General features: G+C 32.1%; 2 protein-coding genes across 3 annotated transcripts in view; one reads left to right on the plus strand and one right to left on the minus strand.

Moving 5' to 3' along the window:
• Positions 1–6,387: 6,387 nt before the first annotated feature.
• On the plus strand, positions 6,388–8,221 carry LOC108723522 (tctex1 domain-containing protein 2). Of its 2 annotated transcripts, XM_018449346.1 has the most exons (5): positions 6,388–6,750; positions 6,908–7,152; positions 7,319–7,452; positions 7,558–7,691; positions 7,788–8,221. In XM_018449346.1, exons 2-5 carry the CDS (start codon positions 6,989–6,991, stop codon positions 7,833–7,835), a joined length of 480 nt encoding a protein of 159 aa, XP_018304848.1. In that variant the 5' UTR covers positions 6,388–6,750; positions 6,908–6,988; the 3' UTR covers positions 7,836–8,221. The 2 variants fall into 2 exon arrangements, with proteins under 2 accessions (XP_018304848.1, XP_018304847.1); XM_018449345.1 differs by having other exon boundaries at positions 6,388–7,152.
• A 703-nt stretch (positions 8,222–8,924) lies between these two features.
• The window catches only part of LOC108723527 (DNA-directed RNA polymerase II subunit RPB1), a 14,650-nt gene continuing 14,074 nt past the window's right edge, over positions 8,925–9,500 (minus strand). Inside the window, exons 11-12 of the mRNA XM_018449352.1 lie at positions 9,330–9,500; positions 8,925–9,230 (exon numbers count right to left, since the gene is read on the minus strand). Coding sequence (XP_018304854.1) covers positions 9,096–9,230; positions 9,330–9,500 — 306 coding nt within the window. The 3' untranslated portion in view covers positions 8,925–9,095. The remainder of the gene's footprint in view (positions 9,231–9,329) is intronic.

A 9,500-nucleotide genomic window follows, 5' to 3' on the forward strand; every position in this document is an offset into this window, starting at 1 on the left:
TATAATTTTCAAAATAAATAATTTTTATAAGCATCGAATTTTTTAATTCATCATTCATTTATATATATTTATATTTATAAAAATAATTATACATTTTCTTAAAAATACATATTTACAAAATTTCAAAATAATTTAAAAATAATCCTTTTTTTATAATTATTATTTTTAAATCATTAAAATAAAACAACTCAAAAATAAACAGAAGAAAGATATTAATGTTACATAAGTAAAAAATGATATTTACCGCAAGATTGCTCCGCCGGTGCCTGATGCCTCTGCCAGACCTCCTCCTCCTCTCAAAATCGGGTTGACATCCTCTCGCACAGGATACTCGCGCAAAAAAACACTCGCGAATAATACACTATAATCGCGCGCGGACTAATTATTTATGAAAGTCTTTCGCGCGACACTGCGGTATTTCACGTTTTCAAAACCCATGATCTATAATTTCCATTTCAATCGGTGGAATCAACACCACATGTCGACGAGTACACGCGAAACACGCGATGAATGCCGAACAAGAGTTAAGCCCCACACGAAAGAAGATGAAATCGATCATATCGAGTCCATCTCCTCTGATTTATGCAAAATCACATTTAAAATTGGCTCAGGCATACGCCCTAACTCTAATTCTAGTGAGACACAAGTGGTGCTGTACTATGAGCGATTCGAAGAGGCTGGTAGACGTGACAAGCGCCTCTAATAAGAGAAAAGTTGGTACCCTTTGCCGAGTCTAACAATCTAGATGATCCAGAAAATGGGATTTAACCCTTCGTCACGAGCTAGGTCTTGAAAAGAACCTACTAAGAGCTAGGCTCTGACCGAGTCAGTTTAAACGCGATTCAACCGGTAGATAAACGCAGAGAAATGAGCGCCCTGACCAGAGTTATACAACTCCTTTTAGGGCGACCCATCAGCCGAATTCTGTAACTCGTTATTTGCAATCGTTATGAACTCATAACGACGGCATAACGAGTTACAAAATACAGGCAAAGACGAATCCGAGACAATCGATCGCTTCTTACCGCTAAGGGCCGAATCATTTGCCGACAGACAGAGGGTGCGTTCCAAGTTACGCATGAAGCGCATGATGTATCATTTTATCCTTCTTTATTATTTGGTGAACGACAAGGACAAATGATGCATCATGCGCTTCATGCGTCATAACTCGGAACGCACACAGAGCGTGTCCTCAATTAGCCGACAACAGCAGTAGTTGCTAAACTGCGCGAACACGACACTGCGAAGTGTGTGACATTACGCGGCTGACATCACCTAGTGCCCGGAGCACTTGGCGTGAGAACGTTGCACCAGTGACCGTGGTGGCCACCTGCATTAAGCAGCAACGTCTTAAAGAGAGTTCCGCTTTCCTGTCGAAACATCGAAGATATATGATTCCATCGTCGAACTAGAATTTCATCGAATGGGTTTTGGTAAAAGTCCATTAGTCCGATAACTTTAACGGCACTCCCGAAGCAAACGCACGACGCAACGAATCGGATTCGTTCATTTTCATTTAAATCAGCGACGAGGGTACGTTAGCTTCCCCGTCATTAGATTTTTACTCGAAGAAAACGATTTTACTCAATATCTAAAAATTTATCTAGATATATCAAACAGATAGATCCGAAAATTTTTAGATACTTGAGAAAAACCATTCTTTTCATGTATATCCTCCGGGAACTGAGCCCTCCCACCACGTCAAGGTCGTGAGAGAGAAGATATCATCTAAAAAATGTGATATACAGCTATTATTTATATTACTATGCAATTGTCGGTTGACTTTTAGAAATGAATATCAAGCACACCTCAATTCGTCACCATTGTGAAATAAATTCAGAGCAGACAAAAGGGTTGAATCTCTTATTACGATGTCTGTATGATTAGAGTCAATGGGATGAGCTAGAGATTAATAGAAAAGAGAAATATTTCTTTTATTATCGATAAATAGTTCTAAAGTTACGCTCAACTTTTTATACGAATCATATCACGAATGATGCTCGAAAATAAAAAATTAATTAAATTATTAATTACGCAAACTGTATTAATTGTGAAAGTAGGAATCGCATAAATTGCGTTATTTGCATGAGAGTATTTATTAACGTAGTTTTTTTATGACTCATGTGATACCGTTCGAAGAATAATCGAGAGTTATACAATACTCAAGCGAGATATAAATGTTACATTAAACAAAAATAATTGTCCGTAATTATCGCGAAATAGTAATAAATTCTGTTTTTCCATCGCGTTTTTATTTCGAAGAATGAACCGTACGAAATATCTGTTCCGTGATATATGATTGTCATCGCGATTCTTTTACGAATAAATAATCGTGCGAGCTAGTAATCATATACTGTGAGTATTCATAAAGTACAACGTTTCGTATTACATTTAGCATTTTTCGCGATTATGTTTGAAAAAGAAATGTAAAGAAGAACAGCACGCGTCTCAGCTACCTGGCTGTACGAGACTCGGTAAGAGAATGGCTGCGTTCCGTTTCTCGCTTGATATGCATAATGCATCATTTATCCTTGTTTAACATTCGCTGAATAACAAGGATAAAATGTGCATCATGAATGAAATGGATGCGCATTTTATGCCAATGACTGCGCGGTAACTAGGACGCGTAACTACGCGTAACTACGCGCGCCGTTCTGCTCGTCCGCCCGTCCGCGCCAAAACAAACCCCAAGGTCACGCGCCGATCATTTAACTGTCGAAATATTAACGCACATATTACAAAATGAGTAAAATAATCTATTCGTTACATTTTTAATATTCTCCGATTAATAAGCTTTGTTGCACGATTTCTGCTTTATTTCTTAGATTCATTACGCATATACACAACTCATGAATATTTAGATATTTCATGTGTTCTCACATGTACGGTATAAAAATGAGATTCTTATTGTTAGATATTTCAAATTGTGGCTTTTTGTTACTTTGAATTGTATAAGTCTGTCATTGTCGTCTTATTCCGCATTTTTCATACGGGAAAACAGGTAAATTATATATATATATTTAAATTACATATCTCTAAATGTACATGCTATTTATACATATTATTCTATTCAGTCGAAATTGTTTCATAATTTAAAATAAATTCTGCATTTATCTTTATTTAAAGGATTTATGACATATTATTAATTTTTATGTAATTGTAAATCACCAAAGAGAGCAATAAAAATTGAAATATATTGGAATGTCAAAAACATTTCACGTGAACAATTATGTAAAAAAAAGTCACGCTAGTAAAAATATCTTTTTATTTCATGCCTTTTGTCAGCACATTGCAATTGATACGAAATATTAGAAATTATAAAATAAATGTCAAATATGTATCACAATATAATTACGATATCACATTAAACGCTAAAATTAGATATAAGAAATTGTTTCATTAATTCCGTGACGAAATACTAATTGGATTTTAGTTTATTTTACATACCCAAGCAGCAAAGCAGGGCATCTTGACCAAATCAAAGTCAGGTCGCCCTAATTAAGTGAAAAATTACTAATTTTTGACATAAAAAACGTCTTAGCAGTTAAATATTGTTTGAAGTCTTCTGTACAGGTCGAAAATTACGAAATTTAAACCTATAAAAATGCCTTCAAAATTTAATGACTTCAAAGTTATACATTAGCTTATAAATGACTAAATTTTGACCAAAGCTATGCCTTCAAAGTCGATTTAACTTATAAGTCAAAATTAAAGCTCTGTTTGAAGGAAGTGTGACCTGATTGTATCACCTAATTTCAACCTCATAAGCGATATGACTTAATTGGTTAGGATTACCTAATTTTTTACTATATATAAATCGTTTGTGTTCTTGACTAATATAGGGAATATCTAAGGCACGAAATAAACCTTGTGGTCGCTGGAAATTAACTACAAAGTTGAGATTACCACGGAAAATGACTTATAAGGAAAATTGATCTAAGGTTAGGTCAAAATGCCCTGCAAAATTTACCCTGAAAGTTAATTATTGGTCTTGGACCTTATTAAAAGTCGCCATCCTGTTTGCTGTACAATCGCATCAGTTATTTTCTCTATGTTGATTATGAAGGAGTAAAAAATCGCTTGTTCAAGCAAGACACGTTTTTTTCTCTGTGCTGAGTGTTGTCATGAAAGGTTAAAATTTTTAAAAGCGTGATCGCGGCTTTGACCGTATATAATTATAAGTTAGGTTAAGTTAATTCCGTGATACATACTTACGATCGCGATGTAGCAGACATTTTTCGATATGTATCGATCCAGCGATTTCGACTTTGAGTCAATCTAACTTATAAATAGGGAAATTTGACTTGTTAGTCAGAATGCCTTAATGGTCGACAAGATGACATCAAAGTCAACGATTTTGAAGTAAAAATGCCCTGATTAAGGAAATTTACTCTCAAAGTTAGACATTTAGCCTTAGCAGTAAGGAAATTCGACCTATAGGTCAGTATTTGGACGAAAACATTAAATCAGCCATTATTGTAAGATTGTTCTGTCCGCCATGATATACTAAAACGCTTTCTAAAATTGAGCATTAATAAAAAATAAATTATATTATATCTCTCGGAATGTTAAGGATTGAAAAAAATATCTATTTTATGCTACTGTTAGCGTAGGTGCGAGATTAAAACATTTTTATTATACTAAGTGCAAAAATATATTGTTGTTAAATAATTAACGATTAATTAATAATTGTTTAAATTATATATTTTCGCAGGCGCGTTGATTTTAACGAAGTAAACTAAAAATCTGTATAGAAAATTTTCTTTCGCACTTATATTTCTGTCACGTATCATGCGATATTCGGTTTCAGAACCGACGTAAAGAAGGACTCTGTTACTATTTTATTTCGAACTTCCATGGCTGGTCGGAACCATATCAAGCACATGTTATAGCTGTAGTGTGATTCTCCGTCTTGGTAGAATTATTATGGAAATGTACAGTGTTGCCCTCTCGGCGACAAACACTGAGTCGTCGAAAGAAGGGAGGGCACAAATTGGTCAGAATTAGGTCAAAATTACCAAAATATTACCGATATTCGACCTTTTATTAGGTTTATTTGACCAAATCGGACTATGACTTATAAGACGAAATGCCTACCATTACTTAATTTCGACCGTAAAATTACTTCAACTTTATTCCCCACTTACCTTCTTTCGACGTCGATTCGACGTAAATTGGGATTGGTCAAACAGACTTTTCAACCTATTAGAAGGTCGAATACACGTAATTTCGCCCTATTTTGCTGCTTGGGTAATATAAAAAATCAAAATTATCAATATATGAATATGTATATGAGGTTCGGTCATATATTTAAAAAATAAAGATATTCAAAATACATATTTTTAATAAAAAAAAAAGATAAAAGAGTTATTTAAAATTTATTATTTTATACGGAGGAAGACAGCTGTCTCCCTCTGAGGTCGCCGAATGAATGCCGAAATGATGACGTAGTTAACTACCGTGCCGCGTATTGCACTCCACTTCGCTGTTCACTCAATTCATCGTTCGGATACCCAACTGTCGCGTATGAAAAAATATTCACGGTTTATTCAATTAAAACGTAGCTAGTTTTAGACGTAATTAGTAATTATTCGCGTGAGTGATATTTCTGATATTTCAACATTATATCTCAATTTTCATTATTCTTTTTATGGTTCATATTTAAATAAAGGTTGATAATATTCTATACATCCTTTATATAAAGATACATGCAAATTTTCTTAATATTGCGAAATAATTTGCGCTAAATACAGCTTTAATTAAAAGTATTAAATATCTTGTTAGTCATTATTTAATTTTTCAGCTAAAAAATTAATTTATGACACTACTATTGCTGGAAATTACACTGTGTTACCAAAATTCTTTATAAACTTACGTATAATGTGATCACGACTCGGTAAAATAACTGTTACAAGTTACAACTTATTTAAAAGAAAAAATATAAAATAGTTTCCGAAAACTCTTATTTAAAATATTAAATAAGAAATAAGTCAGAAGTGTTGTTATTTAAAATAATGAATACTAAATAACTTTTCTAGTTTTAGAATAAGACATGAGAGAATGACAGAATTTAGTAACTCAAAAATAACAAGAAAACAGCAAGGATGACACAAATAGCGCTAAAGCGTCTCCCCGAAGACATCTATTTCATATCGACTTTGAATTGTATGAAAGCTCTGCTTTTTTGCCCGTGACGACACAAAGCAGAGTTTTTATTGGATATCGCTCATCGCTAATCTCTCATCATATCCAGTGTGCAATAGGCATTAAGGCCAGTATTCATTGTCTGTTCTTATTTTAAGAACCATTCTAAATAATGTTCCAAGATGCTAATACGGCTTTCTGATTGGTTCATGGCATCTTACGACTGTATTTAAGACGATCTTAAATATAAGATCTGACTGTGAATACAGGCAGAGAGAAATCTGAATATTAATTTGATAGATTTTATAGTTATTTCAGCGATTTATTTCCATCAGGAGCACCGCAAAAAATGGATATTGTTATGTAGTTTACATCCACTTCTTCAGAGGGCAGTAGTGCGCGGCGGCAGTTTGCGGTTACAGGGAAACGGCTCTCACGTCTTCTCTCAGGTTTCTCTGTGTATATATTATAGCAAAATCTATAGACATGCTGGATCAGCTGATTCATCTTTATGATTGCGCGAAAGAGTAAATACAAAACTGTGCAATTGCTAAGCAACAATGTGATTTATTACTGTTAGATACTTGGATCCAGCAAATTAATTAGGTATTACAAGACAACTCAATGTTTGGTTTCGTTCATGGAAGGAACTCGGTTGTGCTCCGGGGGACTCACGTCCCATGAACTGGCTGCATTGCGTTCCATAGTTGTTGAACATACTCGGATACCGATCGGCAACGATTGATATTGGTTGCCATTGTAGATAAACAACTTCGAACATGTTCATAATCAATGAAGGATCTGACAAAAAATTAATAAATTATCTATAATAAAAGTAGCAGAGATGAAGCGAATGCAAAATTCTGTGGGACATAACTCGGTACAAGAAGCAGTGGACATAGCACACGAAGAGGAAGAAAAGAAGAATGTGAATTTGGAAGTTCTAGATGATGTTGAGGAAACAGCTCAACAACCGGTTTATCAAATTCGACCACATCTTCATGAAAAGTACGTCCAGTTTATCTTATATTCATGATATAACTTGTATTTAAATTTTTAAAGAATTATAAAAAGATAATTCTATTAATTTTAGTATGAAACTGATGCTATAATTGATGTAGCTAATATTTTTTTTAATTTAATTATAATTAAAATTTAAACACTATTAACATAGGTTCAAACCTCTAAGTGCGAAAGAAATAATACATGATGTACTATTTGAGCAACTCGCTACGAAAACATATGATGCTCAGGCAGCTGCTCAATGGACCAAGGATATAGCGGATATTATTGAAAGAAAAATTAAAGGTAATACTTATCTTTTTGTATGTGTACAATTCAAATTTATATTAATTATTACATTTACAGTCCTATATAAATATTTGTTATACAGCCTTTTTTATATATTTACAGACTTACAGTTTAAGAGGTATAAATATATTGTCAATGTGGTTTTGGGACAACAACATGGTGCTGGTGTAAAAATAGGTACAAGATGTATTTGGGATGCAGAAGCTGATACATATGCCTATGACAGTTTTATTAATGTAAGAAAGAGATAAATGTTTCAACTTGTGGTCGTATAATGCCCAGATATCTTATTTTTATGTGCTTTTTTTACTTAATTGCATGTTATTTTTCAGGATACTATATTTTGCGTGGCTATAGTATATGCAGTTTATTTTTATTAAAAGATTTTTTCTGGAAATATAAAATGTATAATGGACGAAGCGCATGAATGGAAAGTTATGGTTAAGAAACTTCAGTGAATTTATTAAAGTACAACTTATTATTATACATTGATACATATGCAATGTTATATGTCATGGTATGACACAATTTTTACATATAATTACAAATAATATTTAAATCCATGTACAATATTATGTGCATGATTGTTTGCAGTGATATTTTCTATTTCACATAATTCTTTTTTACATACTAAAATTATTATAGCACCATAATTCACGGTAGTATAGTATAATTAAAATTTATTTATCCTACTTGTTACAACATTTGTCATGATTTATCATTTTATCTTTAGCAAGCCAGTTTTTAAAGTAATTTCTGAAATAATTTAAAGTTTAATGTATTTTGCGTATAAAATGACTTATAAATGTCATTTGTTTGTCAATTAGAAAGAATTTTACTATTTTACTGAAAAATAAGAATATTTTACAGTTTAATTTAGATATTTAATTAATGTTATAATATTATAATTTACATTTTTGCACGAAGTATACATTAAAATAGTTAATGTAAATAGAAATACATATCTTTATGTACCAATAAAAATTTTAATTTAATGAAGTATTTCATTATGTGCTATTAATTAATTTTATTATTTATTTTGTGTATATTGTATAATATATTTATATATCAAAATATATAATAAACTTGAGAAATGTACAGAAAGCACTAGATATAACATTTTGTATTAAGCATTCCGTTACAGTAAATGTTATTGCAGTACATTTAAAAATATTTAATAATGTCATTGGGACAAATAATACTTATAATAATAAAAATAAAATAAATAAGCTTCCCAAAATATTCCTGCTATTATTTATAAACATGATGACAAAGCGTATTAACGTTCACTTTCATGTAAGAACACGATTTGTTTTGATTACTTATTACATAATCTCTATCATTTATTAAATATTAACATATATGCAGAATTACTTTTTAAATCATATTTTCCATAAATATTTAAAATAAAATAGATATATGATTTAAAGAGACAGAGAGGAAGAAAAAGTATAATGTATAATTCAAATGAATGAATCTTATATTGGCAAGGAAACATTATGAAATTTATAAAACTCTGCTCTAAGACTACACATTTTTGCATTAGTTTCTCTAATTTCTTTTGATTATATTATGATAACAAATGTATATCGTGTGTATGTGTGTCATGTGCTTCATTAATTTGTTAATATAATAATAAGTTACATAATGACGCATGGCAACGCGCAGCATAATGGAAGGCAAACTGGAACAACAGCACCCCCTTTGCTGCTTTTGCTTTTACTTTTGCTAGAGGCTTCGTATTCGTATTTTCCGCTGGCTTTTTGCCATCCTCCCTGAAAAATAATGAACATAAGGATTGATAAAATATCGCGAATTAGGAATATTCTATATAATACATTAAATATTTGTTATATAAAGTTATAGAATCTTACGCTAGATTGTGACATGGCTGCGCTAGATTCTTCTTTCTTGGTGAATTCAGCCGAACCAGGAGGATAATAGACTGGTGGTCCAGCAACATTCTTGCTTTTAACTGTTGGTGGTGTATGTGGGACAAAATCAACTTCTTTCTTTGTAGCCGATGATTCCTTTTTGCTTCGACG

Source organism: Mycetomoellerius zeteki, unplaced genomic scaffold (genome assembly GCF_001594055.1).
Source record: "Mycetomoellerius zeteki isolate Tzet28-1 unplaced genomic scaffold, Tzet1.0 scaffold243, whole genome shotgun sequence".
NCBI lineage: Eukaryota > Metazoa > Arthropoda > Insecta > Hymenoptera > Formicidae > Mycetomoellerius > Mycetomoellerius zeteki.

Excerpts from the sequence above, each read along its gene's own strand:
- LOC108723522 (XM_018449345.1), top strand. The coding sequence starts at position 6,989 with ATGAAGCGAATGCAAAATTCTGTGGGACATAACTCGGTACAAGAAGCA. Across the intron at positions 7,453-7,557 it reads TATTGAAAGAAAAATTAAAG|ACTTACAGTTTAAGAGGTAT; the intron begins GTAATACTTATC and ends ATATATTTACAG. Across the intron at positions 7,692-7,787 it reads CCTATGACAGTTTTATTAAT|GATACTATATTTTGCGTGGC; the intron begins GTAAGAAAGAGA and ends GTTATTTTTCAG.